Source organism: Coregonus lavaretus (genome assembly GCF_964263955.1).
Source record: "Coregonus lavaretus genome assembly, contig: HAP1_SCAFFOLD_3722, whole genome shotgun sequence".
Taxonomy (NCBI): domain Eukaryota; kingdom Metazoa; phylum Chordata; class Actinopteri; order Salmoniformes; family Salmonidae; genus Coregonus; species Coregonus lavaretus.
The window spans coordinates 3,380-23,362 of NW_028158812.1; the positions used below are offsets into that span (position 1 = coordinate 3,380).

Below are 19,983 nucleotides of genomic sequence, written 5' to 3' on the forward strand. Positions count from 1 at the left end.
GAAAACGTTCCAGGTGCTTCCGGGACCTGTATGACAAATTAATGGGCTTCCGACTCTCTCTGTACAGAGTCCCTTATTCTGGCTCGGTTCTATATAGTCTCACTCACTCACACAAGTCACTACCCATCACATCAGATGTGGAACATTTGGTATTGATCGTGCAGTGCAACAGCTCAATGATGGCTTTCTCTCTGTCTCTCTCTGTCTCTCTCACTCTCTCTCCAGTTTAAGGATCCTCTCATCATGTTGCTACTGGCCTCTGCTGTCATCAGTGTGCTAATGCACCAGTTTGATGATGCCATCAGCATCACAGTGGTAAGGTGCTCCAGAAATGTGTCGGTGACAACGGATTAGACTGGGTACTACAGAGAATGGAGAGTTAAGCACTAACCTATTATCCTTCTCTCTCTCTCCCCCTCCCCCCCTCCTTGACAGGCCATTATAATAGTGGTTACAGTTGCCTTTGTCCAGGTAAGACCTCTTTATTTGCCTTCACTGTGGACTGTGTTAGTTTTCACAGGGAGTCAGTCAGTGTGTTTCTCTGCAGATGTCATGGTGTATTCTCAGAATACTAAGCCAGTTGCCTAATAGATCACAGTGGAACAGAACAGACGGCTGTGTGTGTGTGTGTGTGTGGCTCGTCTCCGTAGAGAGAACATTGGAAATGCATGGCTGTTCCATCATTTATGAGGGGCATGAAAACTGATCAAAGACATTCATAGAGAGTTGTTTCAGCCCTGCTCTCTGTTTCTCTGTAGGAATACCGCTCCGAGAAGTCCCTTGAAGAGCTGGGAAAACTTGTGCCTCCAGAATGCCACTGGTGAGAACTGCCTCTCTCAGCTCCAATGCTCTGTTATGTTTTTCTTACTCACCCATCACTAATTGTATCTACATATGGAATGACATTCTAACACAGTGGAAGCAGCTTAGGACCAACGTCACTCCCGTAGACTTAGTGCACACGTCCTGGGATAAAGAAAGTACTGGTACCGCCTGAAACAAGTGAAAAGGGGACATGGAGAAATTTATGTAATTTCCACTTCAAATATGATCCAGAGGGCCAGATTTGCACTTCAAACACAAGTCCCCCCCCTCCCCTCAAAATACTCACACACACACACACACACACTCTCTTCCATATCCCCAGGCTGTTACAAGCTGTTGCCCTTGGATACTGGTGGTGGAACTAGCATAGTGTAGGATAGCTTGCACACTGTAGCATTATGATGGTCATTGCCTGATTACAGCCTGGCTTGAAATTTCAATTCCCTCTTTTGTCTCTCTCTCCTCTCTCTCTGTCTCTTCTCGCGCTCTCTCGCTCTCCTTCTCACACAATCTCTGTCGCTCACACACACTCTCTCTCTATCCATATCTCTCTCGCTCTCTCTGTTTCTCTCTCTCTCGATCTCTCCCCCCCCCTCTCTCTCTCTAGTGTGAGGGAAGGACACCTGGAGCGCATGCTGGCTCGGGAGCTGGTCCCTGGAGACACTGTCTGTCTCTCTGTTGGGGAGAGAGTCCCGGCTGATCTACGACTCTTTGAGGTATATTATACACACACACCCGTTCAGAAGCTATAAAAAGATACCGTCGTCGTCACCCTTCCACTTAAACACAGATCTGGAAGGTGCCTAGATGTAATAAAGACTTCACTAGCTGTGGCTGGCCATAGTGAGCGACCCTTTCACCCCTCTCTCTCTCCCAGGCAACTGACCTATCAGTGGATGAGTCCAGTCTGACAGGAGAGACCACTCCCTGCTCCAAGTGCACGTCCCACCAGCCCACCAACAATGACATCACCTCCCGCAGCAATGTGTCCTTCATGGGAACCCTGGTGCGATGTGGCAAAGCCAAGGTACCACAATGTCACCATGATCCATCCCAACAGTTTACCAATAAGTGATGGAGCAGAACTTCTTGCTGGAAATTAAAGTTACAGATTGTGATTATAACGTCTTATATCATTGTGTAACCTTTTTGTTTTTGTCTTTATAGGGTATCGTCATAGGAACAGGAGAAAATTCTGAATTTGGAGAGGTTTTTAAGATGATGCAAGCAGAGGAAGCCCCTAAAACACCTTTACAGAAAAGCATGGACCTGCTTGGAAAACAGCTCTCGCTCTATTCCTTTGGAATCATAGGTAATTTATATTTTTTTGTTCTCGAACTTGCACTTGTTCTCGTGGTCATGTGTGGCTCAGTTAGTAGAGCATGGCGCTTGCAACGCCAGGACTAAGTCGCTTTGGATAAAAAGTGACTTAGTCTGCTTAATGGCATATACAGTATTATATATGGTATGTTTCCAAAGGCATTTTCTTGTTTACCTCTCCTAGAGGCATTTTCTATAGACTTATACTGTATGCTCCAAGACAGTTTATACTGTATATACAGGTATATTATATATTCAGTATACTCGAGTTCTCCCAAAGAATGTAGGAGGGGCGCTGCGACACCTTCTGGACTGGCTGCGCCACTATATAATCATAAAAAATTAAAATAATGATCTATTTTTTTTACTTTATTTGTTATCATTTAAGATTATTTTTTTTTATCTAGATTGCAGGAAATGGCAGTTACAGGTGTTCAAAAACAAAGTACTCAGCAGCACCACCTTGTTACAGAATCCTGGGGAGAACCCTAACACTGTTAATGCTCCCAGCCAGTTAATACTGTATATATACTGTTAATGCTCCCAGCCAGTTAATACTGTATATATACAGTTAATGCTCCCAGCCAGTTAATACTGTATATATACTGTTAATGCTCCCAGCCAGTTAATACTGTCTATGTACTGTTAATGCTCCCAGACAGTTAATACTCTCTATATACAGTTAATGCTCCCAGCCAGTTAATACTGTATATATACTGTTAATGCTCCCAGCCAGTTAATACTGTATATATACTGTTAATGCTCCCAGCCAGTTAATACTGTATATGTACTGTTAATGCTCCCAGCCAGTTAATACTTTATATATACTGTTAATGCTCCCAGCCAGTTAATACTGTATATATACTGTTAATGCTCCCAGCCAGTTAATACTGTATATGTACTGTTAATGCTCCCAGCCAGTTAATACTTTATATATACTGTTAATGCTCCCAGCCAGTTAATACTGTATATATACTGTTAATGCTCCCAGCCAGTTAATACTGTATATATACTGTTAATGCTCCCAGCCAGTTAATACTGTTTATGTACTGTTAATGCTCCCAGCCAGTTAATACTCTCTATATACAGTTAATGCTCCCAGCCAGTTAATACTGTATATATACTGTTAATGCTCCCAGCCAGTTAATACTGTCTATGTACTGTTAATGCTCCCAGCCAGTTAATACTCTCTATATACAGTTAATGCTCCCAGCCAGTTAATACTGTATATATACTGTTAATGCTCCCAGCCAGTTAATACTGTCTATGTACTGTTAATGCTCCCAGCCAGTTAATACTGTATATATACTGTTAATGCTCCCAGCCAGTTAATACTGTCTATATACAGTTAATGCTCCCAGCCAGTTAATACTGTATATATACTGTTAATGCTCCCAGCCAGTTAATACTGTCTATGTACTGTTAATGCTCCCAGCCAGTTAATACTGTATATATACTGTTAATGCTCCCAGCCAGTTAATACTGTCTATATACAGTTAATGCTCCCAGCCAGTTAATACTGTATATATACTGTTAATGCTCCCAGCCAGTTAATACTGTTTATGTACTGTTAATGCTCCCAGCCAGTTAATACTGTATATATACTGTTAATGCTCCCAGACAGTTAATACTCTCTATATACAGTTAATGCTCCCAGCCAGTTAATACTGTATATATACTGTTAATGCTCCCAGCCAGTTAATACTGTATATATACTGTTAATGCTCCCAGACAGTTAATACTCTCTATATACAGTTAATGCTCCCAGCCAGTTAATACTGTATATATACTGTTAATGCTCCCAGACAGTTAATACTCTCTATATACAGTTAATGCTCCCAGCCAGTTAATACTGTATATATACTGTTAATGCTCCCAGCCAGTTAATACTGTATATATACTGTTAATGCTTACAGCCAGTTAATACTCTCTATATACAGTTAATGCTCCCAGCCAGTTAATACTGTATATATACGGTTAATGCTCCCAGCCAGTTAATACTGTATATATACTGTTAATGCTCCCAGCCAGTTAATACTGTATATATACTGTTAATGCTTACAGCCAGTTAATACTCTCTATATACAGTTAATGCTCCCAGCCAGTTAATACTGTATATATACAGTTAATGCTCCCAGCCAGTTAATACTGTATATATACTGTTAATGCTCCCAGCCAGTTAATACTGTATATATACTGTTAATGCTTACAGCCAGTTAATACTCTCTATATACAGTTAATGCTCCCAGCCAGTTAATACTGTATATATACTGTTAATGCTCCCAGCCAGTTAATACTCTCTATATACAGTTAATGCTCCCAGCCAGTTAATACTGTATATATACTGTTAATGCTCCCAGCCAGTTAATACTGTATATATACTGTTAATGCTTACAGCCAGTTAATACTCTCTATATACAGTTAATGCTCCCAGCCAGTTAATACTGTATATATACTGTTAATGCTCCCAGCCAGTTAATACTCTCTATATACAGTTAATGCTCCCAGCCAGTTAATACTGTATATATACTGTTAATGCTCCCAGCCAGTTAATACTGTATATATACTGTTAATGCTTACAGCCAGTTAATACTGTATATATACTGTTAATGCTCCCAGCCAGTTAATACTGTATATATATACTGTTAATGCTCCCAGCCAGTTAATACTATCGATATACTGTTAATGCTCCCAGCCAGTTAATACTGTATATATACTGTTAATGATCCCAGCCAGTTAATACTGTATATATACTGTTAATGCTCCCAGCCAGTTAATACTGTATATATACTGTTAATGCTCCCAGCCAGTTAATACTGTATATATACTGTTAATGCTCCCAGCCAGTTAATACTATCGATATACTGTTAATGATCCCAGCCAGTTAATACTGTCGATATACTGTTAATGCTCCCAGCCAGTTAATACTGTCTATATACTGTTAATGCTCCCAGACAGTTAATACTGTCTATATACTGTTAATGCCCCCAGCCAGTTAATACTGTCTATATACTGTTAATGCTCCAAGCCAGTACATGGCTAACCACTACAAATGAGTGTTGCCATGGGTTTCAGGGGTGATCATGCTGGTTGGTTGGCTCCAGGGGAAACGCTTATTAGACATGTTCACCATTGGTGTCAGGTAAGCCTCAATTTGTATATTCTATATATGCAAATAATACAGTGCTTTGTATAAATGATGTGTTGCCCTTGACAATGTTTCTGTCATTGTCAACATATCCCAATATGTGGGCATATTCTCTACCATAGACTAATAAACAGGATCAAGTTTAATCTAACAAAACAGTATGTTTAGTGTTCCCCAGGGCAGAATGCCATGTGAGGGTTGTGTGAGGGATCTTTTGATAACACTAATTAATTTAGTGTGACATCTGAGTAGGTTAGCAGAGCATAATGGGGGTTTTATGGTTGTTGTCATGTGCCTGGTTACGGGGGTGAGCTCAGCAAGATAAGGGTTAAGGTTACACTTCCTGTCATGTCAGTGCATTTTGTTATTTTTTAAGTAAAAAAGCACTATGTATTGCAATCACACAATTGGTGCTATGTCATTGTGTTGATTTAGCAAAACAGTGAGTTCAGAGATTTTATCATTCCTTATCACTTCCCTTGCACCGTCAGTACCTTGGGGTGTGCAGAGAACCTTGCTCAACCTGTATTTACATTATTGTGAAGGTGTTCTTTGCTCACATCTTACTGGAAGGTGAAGTGAGGTGTTGTGAATGAAGTTGGTATGAATGCCAATGTACACTGTACTCTCTTCAAGTAAAGACTTAGCGGTTTTCCCGTGCTCTTCTCCTCTCTCTTCCACCCCTCCCCTCTCACCCCAGCCTGGCGGTGGCAGCCATCCCTGAGGGTCTACCCATCGTGGTGACGGTCACCTTGGCCCTGGGTGTGATGAGGATGGTCAAGAAGAGGGCCATCATCAAGAAGCTGCCCATCGTGGAGACACTTGGTAGGGTCTGGTGGATGTGAAATGAGCCGAGCTCTGCCTTAAGACTCAGTTTGGTGTGTGTGTATCTGGGTCTGTCTAGTTTAACTTCACCCCATCACTTCCTCCATCATCCAGGCTGCTGCAATGTCATCTGCTCAGACAAGACGGGGACTCTGACCAAGAACGAGATGACCGTCACTCACTTGTTCACCGCCGATGGACTACATGTTGAGGTACACTGTGTGTGAGGCTATTTCCTCCTGCCTAGTTGAGGGACTGTTATTTTGTCATCTGACAAGGTCATTACTGTAAATGAGAATGTGTTCACAGTCAATTTACCTGGTGAAATAAGGGTTTACCTCACAAAAATGTTTGGGGGGATGTTTGTTGATCTTCATTGTTTTTCTGTGACCTCCATGTTGTCCTCTCTGCCAGGTGACGGGCGTGGGTTACAACGGAGCCGGGGAGGTGTTACTGCATGGGGAGGAGATCCATGGCTTCTCCAACACCTCCGTCAGCAAGATTGTAGAGGTGAGAGAAACTGGGACAGATATGTGGTCGTTGGGGTAAATCTCAATAGTCTAAAGTGACTTCTTCTCCTTCATCTGCACTAATTTGATAATGCAGGATAGGCACAGAAAATGTGGTGAACTGTCCCTCTACGATGGCATGGGTAAAGGGATCTGGGCTACCATCTGTGATGTCATAACCTCTTGTCCTTCTGCTATCTTATAGGCTGGTTGTATATGCAACGACGCGGTCATCAGGAACAACACCCTGATGGGACGCCCCACTGAGGGGGCCCTCATCGCCCTGGCCATGAAGGTACACACACACACACATGCACACACACACACATACATGTATATACACATTACATTGCTAGCCGACGGCGTTAGCACCCTGGCTACAAAACAATAAGAACACACAGGGGTTATATGTGTGTCTGTGAGACCCCTTCAGATTATTAACACACAGGGGTTATATGTGTGTCTGTGAGACTCCTTCAGATTATTAACACACAGGGGTTATGTGTGTCTGTGAGACCCTTCAGATTATTAACACACAGGGGTTACATATGTGTCTGTGAGACCCCTTCAGATTATTAACACACAGGGGTTATACAGTGGGGAAAAAAAGTATTTAGTCAGCCACCAATTGTGCAAGTTCTCCCCCTTAAAAAGATGAGAGAGGCCTGTAATTTTCATCATAGGTACACGTCAACTATGACAGACAAATTGAGGGAAAAAAATCCAGAAATTCACATTGTAGGATTTTTTATGAATTTATTTGCAAGTTATGGTGGAAAATAAGTATTTGGTCACCTACAAACAAGCAAGATTTCTGGCTCTCACAGACCTGTAACTTCTTCTTTAAGAGGCTCCTCTGTCCTCCACTCGTTACCTGTATTAATGGCACCTGTTTGAACTTGTTATCAGTATAAAAGACACCTGTCCACAACCTCAAACAGTCACACTCCAAACTCCACTATGGCCAAGACCAAAGAGCTGTCAAAGGACACCAGAAACAAAATTGTAGACCTGCACCAGGCTGGGAAGACTGAATATGCAATAGGTAAGCAGCTTGGTTTGAAGAAATCAACTGTGGGAGCAATTATTAGGAAATGGAAGACATACAAGACCACTGATAATCTCCCTCGATCTGGGGCTCCACGCAAGATCTCACCCAGTGGGGTCAAAATGATCACAAGAACGGTGAGCAAAAATCCCAGAACCACACGGGGGGACCTAGTGAATGACCTGCAGAGAGCTGGGACCAAAGTAACAAAGCCTACCATCAGTAACACACTACGCCGCCAGGGACTCAAATCCTGCAGTGCAAGACGTGTCCCCCTGCTTAAGCCAGTACATGTCCAGGCCCGTCTGAAGTTTGCTAGAGTGCATTTGGATGATCCAGAAGAGGATTGGGAGAATGTCATATGGTCAGATGAAACCAAAATATAACTTTTTGGTAAAAACTCAACTCGTCGTGTTTGGAGAAAAAGAATGCTGAGTTGCATCCAAAGAACACCATACCTACTGTGAAGCATGGGGGTGGAAACATCATGCTTTGGGGCTGTTTTTCTGCAAAGGGACCAGGACGACTGATCCGTGTAAAGAAAAGAATGAATGGGGCCATGTATCGTGAGATTTTGAGTGAAAACCTCCTTCCATCAGCAAGGGCATTGAAGATTAAACGTGGCTGGGTCTTTCAGCATGACAATGATCCCAAACACACCGCCCGGGCAACGAAGGAGTGGCTTCGTAAGAAGCATTTCAAGGTCCTGGAGTGGCCTAGCCAGTCTCCAGATCTCAACCCCATAGAAAATCTTTGGAGGGAGTTGAAAGTCTGTGTTGCCCAGCGACAGCCCCAAAACATCACTGCTCTAGAGGAGATCTGCATGGAGGAATGGGCCAAAATACCAGCAACAGTGTGTGAAAACCTTGTGAAGACTTACAGAAAACGTTTGACCTGTGTCATTGCCAACAAAGGGTATATAACAAAGTATTGAGAAACTTTTGTTATTGACCAAATACTTATTTTCTACCATAATTTGCAAATAAATTCATGAAAAATCCTACAATGTGATTTTCTGGATTTTTTTTCTCTCATTTTGTCTGTCATAGTTGACGTGTACCTATGATGAAAATTACAGGCCTCTCTCATCTTTTTAAGTGGGAGAACTTGCACAATTGGTGGCTGACTAAATACTTTTTTTCCCCACTGTATGTGTGTCTGTGAGACTCCTTCAGATTATTAACACACAGGGGTTATGTGTGTCTGTGAGACCCTTCAGATTATTAACACACAGGGGTTATATGTGTGTCTGTGAGACCCCTTCAGATTATTAACACACAGGGGTTATATGTGTGTCTGTGAGACCCTTCAGATTATTAACACACAGTATCATAGACAAACAGTAGACTGACAGGACCTAGTCTCATGCCCCGTGGGAGCGACTGCCTTGGTAACACTGTGTGACATGACAACGCTGTCGTAATTGCAATTGGAGACGGAAACTCTTGTGACGTGTGTGTGTGTGTGTACGTTTGCATATGGTTGTGTGTGTGTGTGAGACACTTCCAGACTCGGTTCGATGACTGTGTGTCACTAGCGAGAATACACACTCCCACGGGTCATGCACGGCTAAATTGGGCTGAGAAGATGTGACTAGAAAACGAACCAGTCCCTAGAGAGGGAGAAACCATCATGCAGATTCACACGCTCACTCTCTCTGGCACACACACACACACACACACACACACACACACACACACACACACACACACACACACACACAAAGGTGAACACAAGGCGGTCACCAACGTGTGTGTGTTTCCTGCAGATGGGTCTAGAAGGTCAGCAGCAGGAGTATGTACGTCTGGAGGAAAACCCTTTCAGTTCAGAACAGAAGTGGATGGCCGTCCGCTGTGTCCACCGCACTCAGCAGGTCAGCCCAGAGCACCAACATCCTTATGCCTTTCCACATTCACTGCACTGTCTCCTCTATGTAACATGTACACACGCAAATAACCATTATATCTGTAGTAGTGTTGTCCTATGAGGTTCAGTGCAATGAGTGTATCATGGTGTTTTCTCTCCTTGGTGATGTGTTGTTACCTCAGGACCAGCCAGGTGTGTATTACATGAAGGGGGCTTATGAGCAGGTAATCCGCTTCTGTAGCTACTATCACAGCAGAGGTGCAACACTACCTCTCAACCACCAGCAGAGGGAGCTCTACCAGCAGCAGAAGAGTTACATGGGATCTTCAGGCCTCAGAGGTAAAGTGGGGTTGGAGGTGGAAGTGGCCAGTGTCATTGGCACGATTCCAAGAAACGCCTTATTTTCGCTAAAGTAACAACAACGTAATCTTCTGTCTTGTTTTCCGCCGCAGTTCTGGCGTTTGCGTCGGGTTCGGAGATGGGCAACCTGTCGTTCCTGGGCCTGGTGGGCATCATCGATCCGCCCAGGTCAGGGGTCAAAGAGGCTGTGGGAACTCTCATTAGCTCAGGAGTGGCCATCAAGATGATCACTGGAGACTCCCAGGAGACCGCTGTGTCCATAGGTGAGGACCACTTTGTTTTCCTCTCTATCTACATCTCTTTCTCCCTCTTGTAACTTGTAATCTCCCTTTTGTAATCTCCCTCGTGTAACTTGTAATCTCCTTCTTGTAACTTGTAATCTCTCTCTTGTAACCTCTGAGAGAAGTTTCTGCATAAAATATATGATGAAATGGGGATGCAATGTCTGACCGTGCGTGTGTGTATGTGTGTCCTTGTGTGTCCTCAGCGGGCCGTCTGGGAATCTACACCAAGGGCTCTCAGTCTCTGTCTGGAGAGGAGGTGGACCAGATGGACCTCCAACAGCTGTCTCAGATAGTGCCCAGGGTAGGAACATATCAACACACGCAGGCTCTAATACACCGTGACTCTTTCTCTGACTCACACACAATCCTTTAAATAGTACAGAGTGTATCGTCTTCACATAGCCCACATAGTAGTTGTCCTTAGTGGACAAATAAAGAGGTGCTGGCTAGCGGAGTAGAACACACACAAAAAAAGGAAAGTATATAGATATTTTTAGTGTTTTAGGGGGTAGATCAGCTTTAATATTGCAGATAGATTGAAGCTTCCATTAATGTAATTGTCTGCATCTCTTCCAATCCCCCATATATAATTTTTGCAAATATACACATACATATGTACATATAAATACATATATATGCATATCTTTAAAAAAATATATATATATATATATATGGCTAGTATTAATATACCCTGATGAAGACAGCTTGTCTGTCGAAACGTTGGTTATTAAATTATTGCATCTGAGCTCCTAGAGCAGGGTTCCCAACTGGCGGCCCGTGGGCCGGTGGTTTTATTTGGCCCCCCAAGTTTTCTGAGCAAAAAATAAATAAATAATTGTTGAATTTTCATTGTTGGACATAAAAAACTGTAAAAACACCAGGAAATCAGCTCCAAGTGATTTTAATTTGGGAAATCTGTTCCCAAGTATTTCCACTCATAATAGAAAGGCGTGATCATATACAAATGTAAGCAAGGTTTGAAATTATTATGTTTTAGTCCAATATTATATATGTTTGGGCTTCTTGCAGTCAATTTGCAGTCTACAAATTATTTGTAATTATGTTCCGGCCCCCTGACCATCCGCTCAAGAAATAAAACAACCCCCGGCTGAGTCTAGTTGATGATCCCTGTCCTAGAGTGTGCGGCTCTCTTATTTTTATTTTATGTACTTTTTTTATTGAATTGAATACCTTTATTGCGTTCACATACAGAGAAACCCTCACGCTGCTCTTGCTGTTATCACTTATTTATATTGAAGCTCACATGTCGGCCTCTTGGCCTTCGTCAGAGCTTTTATTAAATGTTTGTTATCAAGCTGTAAAACACTCCAACACAGGGCTGTGTTAACAGGGTGATGTCTAACAGGGCTGGGTTAACGGGGTGATGTCTAACGGGGTGATGTCTAACGGGGTGATGTCTAACGGGGTGATGTCTACCAGGGCAGGGTTAACAGGGTGATGTCTACCAGGGCAGGGTTAACAGGGTGATGTTTCTGCCTCCTCCAGATAGTGGTGTTCTACCGGGCCAGCCCCAGACACAAGCTGAAGATAGTCAAGGTGAGTGGCCCCGGCCAAGTGTCAGCCAGCTGGCATGAGATTATGTGTGAGTGCCCGTTCTGCGTAGGCAGCGCCTGGCCTGGCAGCATGTGGCTCCAAAGGCCTGGGAAGTCTCTGGCAACTCCCACCACAATTTCTCACATTCAGTCACGGGGAAGTGTCTACGGTATACCTAGTGGTTTTCCAGTCACTAGTGTTACGAGTGCTAGAGAAGAAAATCACACAATTATTAGAAAATACACTCCATAAAATAGCCAATTTCAACTCCCTTTAATCTCAAGGAATGACTTCAATCAAGATCAAGGAACTTGATTCATTAACTAAAAACTGTTGTGTTCTTTCAGGAGTTTAATTCATGACTATAATTTGGATTTATTACAAGGATTGACTGTTCTATCTCCTCGCTCCCTCTCTCATTCCAGTCTCTCCAGAACATTGGTGCCGTGGTGGCGATGACAGGTGATGGTGTGAATGATGCTGTAGCGCTGAAAGCAGCAGACATCGGCGTTGCCATGGGCCAGACGGGCACTGACGTGTGTAAAGAGGCAGCAGACATGATCCTAGTGGACGATGACTTCCAGACCATCTTGTGAGGAAACTTTTTAAACAGTTTGCAGTAACACTTTATATATAAAGTGTTACCCAGTTAGTAAACTCAATGGGCCTTCAAAGCCATCATGGTTTCTAGAAATGTGTCTTTGCTAGGATACCAAAATGAGTTAATATTTCTGTCATAATGTTTCGTCCTTTAGGTCTGCCATCGAGGAAGGGAAAGGAATTTACAACAACATTAAAAACTTTGTCCGCTTCCAGCTGAGCACGTGAGTGGTGGAGAGCTAACTTTTTGATAAATAGATTCCTTGAAAAAATGGAATATGGGCCAATTTCTTGTACAGTGAGAGAAAAAAGTATTTGATCCCCTGCTGATTTTGTACGTTTGCCCACTGACAAAGAAATGATCAGTTTATAATTTTAATGGGAGGTTTATATGAACAGTGAGAGACAGAATAACAACAAAACAATCCAGAAAAACGCATGTAAAAAATGTTATAAATTGATTTGCATTTTAATGAGGGAAATAAGTATTTGACCCCTCTGCAAAACATGACTTAGTACTTGGTGGCAAAACCCTTGTTGGCAATCACAGAGGTCAGACGTTTCTTGTAGTTGGCCACCAGGTTTGCACACATCTCAGGAGGGATTTTGTTCCACTCTTCTTTGCAGATCTTCTCCAAGTCATTAAGGTTTCGAGGCTGACGTTTGGCAACTCTAACCTTCAGCTCCCTCCACAGATTTTCTATGGGATTAAGGTCTGGAGACTGGCTAGGCCACTCCAGGACCTTAATGTGCTACTTCTTGAGCCACTCCTTTGTTGCTTTGGCCGTATGTTTTGGGTCATTGTCATGCTGGAATACTCATCCACAACCCATTTTCAATGCCCTGGCTGAGGGAAGGAGGTTCTCACCCAAGATTTGACGGTACATGGCCCAGTCCATCGTCCCTTTGATGCGGTGAAGTTGTCCTGTCCCCTTAGCAGAAAAACACCCCCAAAGCATAATGTTTCCACCTCCATGTTTGACGTGGGGATGGTGTTCTTGGGGTCATAGGCAGCATTCCTCCTCCTCCAAACACGGCGAGTTGAGTTGATATCAAAGAACTCAATTTTGGTCTCATCTGACCACAACACTTTCACCCAGTTCTCCTCTGAATCATTCAGATGTTCATTGGCAAACTTCAGACGGGCATGTATATGTGCTTTCTTGAACAGGGGGACCTTGCGGGCGCTGCAGGATTTCAGTCATTCACGGCGTAGTGTGTTACCAATTGTTTTCTTGGTGACTTTGGTCTCAGCTGCCTTGAGATCATTGACAAGATCCTCCTGTGTAGTTCTGGGCTAATTCCTCACCGTTCTCATGATCATTGCAACTCCACGAGGTGAGATCTTGCATGGAGCCCCAGGCCGAGGGAGATTGACAGTTTTTTTGTGTTTCTTCCATTTGCGAATAATCGCACCAACTGTTGTCACCTTCTCACCAAGCTGCTTGGCGATGGTCTTGTAGCCCATTCCAGCCTTGTGTAGGTCTACAATCTTGTCCCTGACATCCTTGGAGAGCTCTTTGGTCTTGGCCATGGTGGAGAGTTTGGAATCTGATTGATTGATTGCTTCTGTGGACAGGTTTCTTTTATACAGGTAACAAGCTGAGATTAGGAGCACTCCCATTAAGAGTGTGCTCCTAATCTCAGCTCGTTACCTGTATAAAAGTCACCTGGGAGCCAGAAATCTTTCTGATTGAGAGGGGGTCAAATACTTATTTCCCTCATTAAAATGCAAATCAATTTATAATATTTTTGACATGCGTTTTTCTGGAATTTTTTGTTGTTATTCTGTCTCTCACTGTTCAAATAAACCTACCATTAAAAGTATAGACTGATAATTTCTTTGTCAGTGGGCAAACGTACAAAATCAGCAGGGGATCAAATACTTTTTTCCCTCACTGTAAATATTATAAAATTGGCATTATTGTGTTTCCTAGGAGCATCGCAGCGCTCACCCTCATCTCCCTGGCAACGCTGATGAACTTCCCCAACCCTCTGAACGCCATGCAGATCCTGTGGATCAACATCATCATGGACGGACCTCCCGCTCAGAGGTGACACCCCACAAAGCATTATGGGAAATGTAGTCTTTTGTCATGGAAATGGTCTGCTTTCAGTTTCACAAGATTGTATATAATAAATCATTTTAAGAATTTGGTGTCATTTAAGAATTTAGTGGGTGCTTATGTTTGTCCTGTTTCACACATGTACAAGTTTGTATTATACGCTTGTGTGAAATGGAAATGCGTTTTTTGCATATCCCAACCATGGGACAGTGGGATCACGGCCAGGGTCAGCCATTATCAATGGTGACCCTGGAGCAATTAGGGCACATCGACAGATTTTTTCACCTTGTCAGCTCGGGGACTCGAACTAGCGAGCTTTCGCTTACTGGCCCAAATCTCTAAGTACTAGGCTACCTGCCGCTTTTATATTTAAATCCACCAAATTTAAAGTCGCAATTACTGATGCTTTGTGTAAAAAATAGTTAATGGTAATTACCGTAGATGGAAATCCATGTAATCCTCTGTCATCCTTAGTCTGGGAGTGGAGCCAGTGGATAAGGATGTGATCCGGAAGCCTCCAAGAAACGTGCGGGACAGCATCCTCACACGCGGTCTGCTCGTCAAGGTGCTGGTGTCGGCACTCGTCATCGTATGCGGCACCCTGTTCGTCTTCTGGAGAGAGGCAAGTAGTAATCATAGTAGTGTTCTTCATCATTCACCAGCATGACCAAACTTCTGTCAAATCAATATTATTACTGGTCTGTTATAATCAGACTGTGTATTGCATTTTGTTTTTGTGTTCATAAGATATATTTTTTGTTTGTTTATTGGTCTACTATGTACTGTAATTACGAGGTCTACTATTTACTGTAATTACGTGGTCTACTATGTACTGTCATTTCATTGTCTACTATGTACTGTAATTACCTGGCCTACTATGTACTGTAATTACGTGGTCTACTATGTACTGTAACTACGTGGTCTACTATGTACTGTAATTACGTGGTCTACTATGTACTGTAACTACGTGGTTTCCTGATTTGCTTTTGATGCGGGACATGTGGGTTGAGAGTAAAGTAATACATCCATGAGCACAGAAAAGAAAAACCCAATGATCATTTTTAATAGTGAATCCAAGCCAATCCCTACCTATTTCCTGTATCAGTTGACTCATATTTCCATCAATGTGTTTGTATCTCATCCTCTCAGCTTCAGGACAACCTGATCACTCCCAGAGACACCACCATGACCTTCACCTGCTTTGTGTTCTTCGACATGTTCAACGCACTCAGCTCACGCTCACAGGTGGGTACACTGCTGTGCCCTATACAAGGATGAAGGATCTGAAAGATTGGTGGGCAGAAACATGTCACCTAGGATCTGTTGTTGATTCATATGCTTGATGATGACTTTCTCTCTCTCTCTCTCCCCATCTCTCTGTCAGACTCGTATGGTCCATGAGATGGGCCTGTGCAGTAACAAGATGTTCTGCTACGCGGTGCTGGGTTCCATCATGGGCCAGCTGGCGGTCATCTACTTCCCTCCACTGCAGAGTGTCTTCCAGACAGAGAGCCTCAGCATCTTTGGTAAGAAAGACATGTTAGTCCACTGAGCTAAAGATTAAACCTAAGCCTTCAGGGCCCATATTCATAAAGTGTCTCAGAAGAGTTCTGATCTAGGATCAGTTTAGCCTTTTATATCATAATAATAATTTGAGGGGTGCTTATATTTGTCCTGTTACAGTGTGAAATGGAAATGTGTTTCTTGCATATCCCAACTCCCCCTGAGACATCCACAGGGAGGAGGATCACGGCCAAGGTCACCATTGTACAGCGCCCCCGGGAGCAATTAGTTAAGTACCTTGCTCAAGGGCACAGCGACAGATTTTTCACCTTGTCGACTCCGGTATTCAAACCCTCGACCTTTCGGTTACCGGCCCTACGTTCTAACCTCTAGGCTACCTGCCGCCCTAATGAATGGACGGGGGTGGGGGACCTGATCCTACGTCAGCTCTCCTGTTCTGAGACGGGCCCTGGTCTGTTAGTGATGGGGGTGATGGTTTATATGTGCTGTAGTAACAGTCCGTCCCTTCTTCCATTCCAGACCTGCTGTTCCTGGTGGGCCTCACGTCCTCTGTCTGCGTGGTCTCTGAGGCCATAAAGTGGATCGAGAGGTGGAGAGGAGTGAGGGAGAGGAGAACCACAGTGGCTGAAGAAGACTCCTTCCACGATGTATGACGCACATTGCGTTCTGTGTAACGGAGTAGATAGCGGCGAGGAGGGGGCGGGGCTGGGTTGTTTGCAGTTGGGGGGGGGGGTTATGCAATGGTTATTTGGTCTGAACACAGGGACTGGAGAGGAAAGTCAAACAGTCGTTGTTCCTCGCTGGCATTCACTGTTCAGTCATGGATTGGAAGTGGGCGAAGAGGATCTCACCCCTAGAGTGCCCCCCTGCCCTCCCCAGTGAGAAGCGTTGGCGTGCTGCTTTGAGACTGAACCATCCTCCTGGAACTCAGGGGGGGCTTTATTTATGAGACATTGTAACTGTTGTTCATATGGCAACTATTCATGTCTATGGTGTCATGATCTGAGAGGACAATGTCACTGCTCGTAGATCAGCTACTCACGTCTAGGTGTTAAGACCAATTAAGGACAGCATAATTGTTCGTAGAGCAACTTCATGTCTTGGGGTTCATGAACATAAAAGGAATTTTGTAACGGTTCTTTTCTTATCTCTCATCACCTTGTTTGGAGTGCAGGTAGCTGACCATAGCTTTGCGGAAGTCTAGAGATGTTACTTTCATGCATTCCAGCTTTTCAAGCTCGTAGCAATCTCACCATCAACTAAGGCTTGATAATTGTGAGCATACTTTTGTTTTGTTTTGATATAGACTTTAGGAAGAGTTGACCACTAAACCTTGTGATTTTGGTGGTTGAATATAATAAATTTTCTTCAAAAGATAGATATAAGTTTTGTTTGGTTTTTCTCACAGAGGAGGACATATGGCTTTCATTTGATACCATTCTGGCTATCTATTTAGTTTCCCCTGGAGGCACTCTGTGTTTTGGACCAACACACCGCAGTTTCTTTTTCCAGTGAGCAAGCAGTACTAAACAGTTAATTTTCTCCCAGTCCCCACCCTCCCAGCCACTGTCTTTCGCCCCAACATCTTTCACTTGCCCTGTATCTAACCTACATAATTTTTTCCATTTGGGGAATTAACTGTTTGCCTGGAATGAAAGGCACAGAGGTATTTAGTCCAGTGCTGTCAAAAACATTGTAATGTGTTTAATATTTATTTTCACACTATGAGGTTGGAATAATACTGTGAAATTGTGAAAATTATGATAATGCCCTTTTCGTGTAAGATCTGTTTGAAAAAGCCACCTGAAATGTCAGCCTGTTTTGGTGGGATGGAGTTTTGGCCTGCCTGGTGACATGCCAATAACAGCTGGTTTTCAGTTTCCCCCTCCCCACTCAGACCACTCCTAGACAGTCCTAGCAAAATATTTGCTTGAGGAAATTGCTCTAGCTAAGAAGCTATTTTTGTTTCTTTTTGACCATTTTTTTATTGAAGACAGTCACAGTAAATTACTCAATTGTTACCCAGAAATGATTTGATATTGAGATAAAAACGGCTGCATTGGCCCTTTTTAATATTCTGCCTCTATTTTACACACTGTAATTTAAGTGCAAATATTTATCTCCATGACAACCATTTACTGTACATGCACTGTTCATACATGTTGCTTGTGTTTTGGGTCAAAAGTGGCCATTTTAAGCACATTTTTCTCTTCATGCTCTTTCCAGGAGCCTCTGAGGCCTTGTTTTGGTACAGCTAGACATTCCTGGGTTGTATTTCACAATGCAGAATTGATCAATTAACAAGCTTGTTTTGATAATCATTTACATTAGATATAATCGAATTCCCAGGTTTATAAAGACTGGTTCAGTTGATTATGATTATTTGAGTATTGAGTCATACCCATTCCAGGTTTATTTCTTTATGAACCAGGAGATGGAGTTGTTTAGCATTTTTAGGACAGGTAGCTAATTCATTGATGTTGCTTTCTGAATTAGTTTTTGTCTGTGCTATGGATAAGGCAACATAAGTCCTCTACCTACAGCAGCACCTAGCGGGTATAGGCTAACATCGACTGCTCTTTCTATTAGTCAGGGTCTTTATTTTCCAAGAGATTATGCTCTCTGCTTTGGTCCATTTGACAGGCCAAATCAGCTACGATTTGTTTTTTTATTTTTATTGTTTTTTATTTTATTTATGATTTGTTTTGTGTGTTGCACAGCTGAAGTCAGTACTCTGTTGTGATGGTATGAGAATAAATCTGTACATTAATGAAAATGTATATATATTTTTAAAGTGTGTTTTAACTGGGTGAAGGGTTTGTGTCATACGTTTTCAGCGTCACTGACACACAATTCTGAAAATCTCATTTTTGCTCAGATTGAGCTAAAAACTACAATATCTAAGATTTATTCAGTTTAAGATTTCCATATAAAATATACTGCCATAGCAGAGATGGACTTTATTGTGTATACCAAATAATTCTCAACAATAGCTGGTTTAAATGTTATTTTTTATTTTTATTATACAATGAATATAAAATATTTCCAGTGCAGCAGTAATGTAATTGTAACAATACATGGGATTTATATAGCTATTTTCAAAGACCAAAATATGCTTTACAGTAGAGAGCAAAGAAATAAGTCAAACTTAACTTTTTTATATATGTATATTATAAACTTTTCAGTCTTATCATTTATAAAATCTACATCTATCATTTATAAACTTATTTTATAGTTAATTCTAAAAACAATGTCAATGGCAGTCATCAAAGGTACACAAATCAGAGGCAAGTCTGGTCGGGGATGTGGCGCAGATGAGGCGGGACACCGCTCAAAGTGGACTGGGACACACCAAGGGTCTCCAAAAACACCTCAAGCTGCATTGACCTTGGAGCCTAAGGAACAGAGCAAGAGAATGAGAATCATTTTCAGAATCAACAGCAGTATGTTTGAATGTACTGTATACTACACTGCTCAAAACAATAAAGGGAACACTTAAACAACACAATGTAACTCCAAGTCAATCACACTTCTGTGAAATCAAACTGTCCACTTAGGAAGCAACACTGATTGAAAATAAATGTCACATGCTGTTGTGCAAATGGAATAGACAACAGGTGGAAATTATAGGCAATTAGCAAGACACCCCCAATAAAGGACTGGTTTTGCAGGTGGTGACCACAGACCACTTCTCAGTTCCTATGCTTCCTGGCTGATGTTTTGGTCACTTTTGAATGCTGGTGGTGCTTTCACTCTAGTGGTAGCATGAGACGGAGTCTACAACCCACACAAGTGGCTCAGGTAGTGCAGCTCATCCAGGATGGCACATCAATGCGAGCTGTGGCAAGAAGGTTTGCTGTGTCTGTCAGCGTAGTGTCCAGAGCATGGAGGCGCTACCAGGAGACAGGCCAGTACATCAGGAGACGTGGAGGAGGCCGTAGGAGGGCAACAACCCTGCAGCAGGACTGCTACCTCCGCCTTTGTGCAAGGAGGAGCAGGAGGAGCACTACCAGAGCCCTGCAAAATGACCTCCAGCAGGCCACAAATGTGCATA

The 19,983-nt window shown here is 42.7% G+C and overlaps 1 protein-coding gene across 1 annotated transcript; it reads left to right on the forward strand.

Annotated features, from left to right (window-relative positions):
- Positions 1-207: 207 nt before the first annotated feature.
- On the forward strand, positions 208-18,709 carry LOC311123560 (calcium-transporting ATPase type 2C member 1-like). Its single transcript, XM_084197804.1, has 23 exons — positions 208-315; positions 436-471; positions 759-820; positions 1,433-1,541; positions 1,703-1,852; positions 1,993-2,137; positions 5,221-5,287; positions 5,994-6,118; positions 6,233-6,330; positions 6,533-6,628; positions 6,833-6,922; positions 9,444-9,548; positions 9,724-9,880; positions 9,994-10,164; positions 10,389-10,486; positions 11,692-11,742; positions 12,165-12,331; positions 12,495-12,563; positions 14,277-14,393; positions 14,880-15,027; positions 15,555-15,650; positions 15,790-15,931; positions 16,449-18,709. Exons 1-23 carry the CDS (start codon positions 244-246, stop codon positions 16,580-16,582), a joined length of 2,505 nt encoding a protein of 834 aa, XP_084053930.1. The 5' UTR covers positions 208-243; the 3' UTR covers positions 16,583-18,709.
- The last annotated feature ends 1,274 nt before the right edge of the window (positions 18,710-19,983 follow it).

Excerpts from the sequence above, each read along its gene's own strand:
- LOC311123560 (XM_084197804.1), top strand. The coding sequence starts at position 244 with ATGTTGCTACTGGCCTCTGCTGTCATCAGTGTGCTAATGCACCAGTTT. Across the intron at positions 1,853-1,992 it reads TGCGATGTGGCAAAGCCAAG|GGTATCGTCATAGGAACAGG; the intron begins GTACCACAATGT and ends TTGTCTTTATAG. Across the intron at positions 11,743-12,164 it reads ACAAGCTGAAGATAGTCAAG|TCTCTCCAGAACATTGGTGC; the intron begins GTGAGTGGCCCC and ends CTCTCATTCCAG.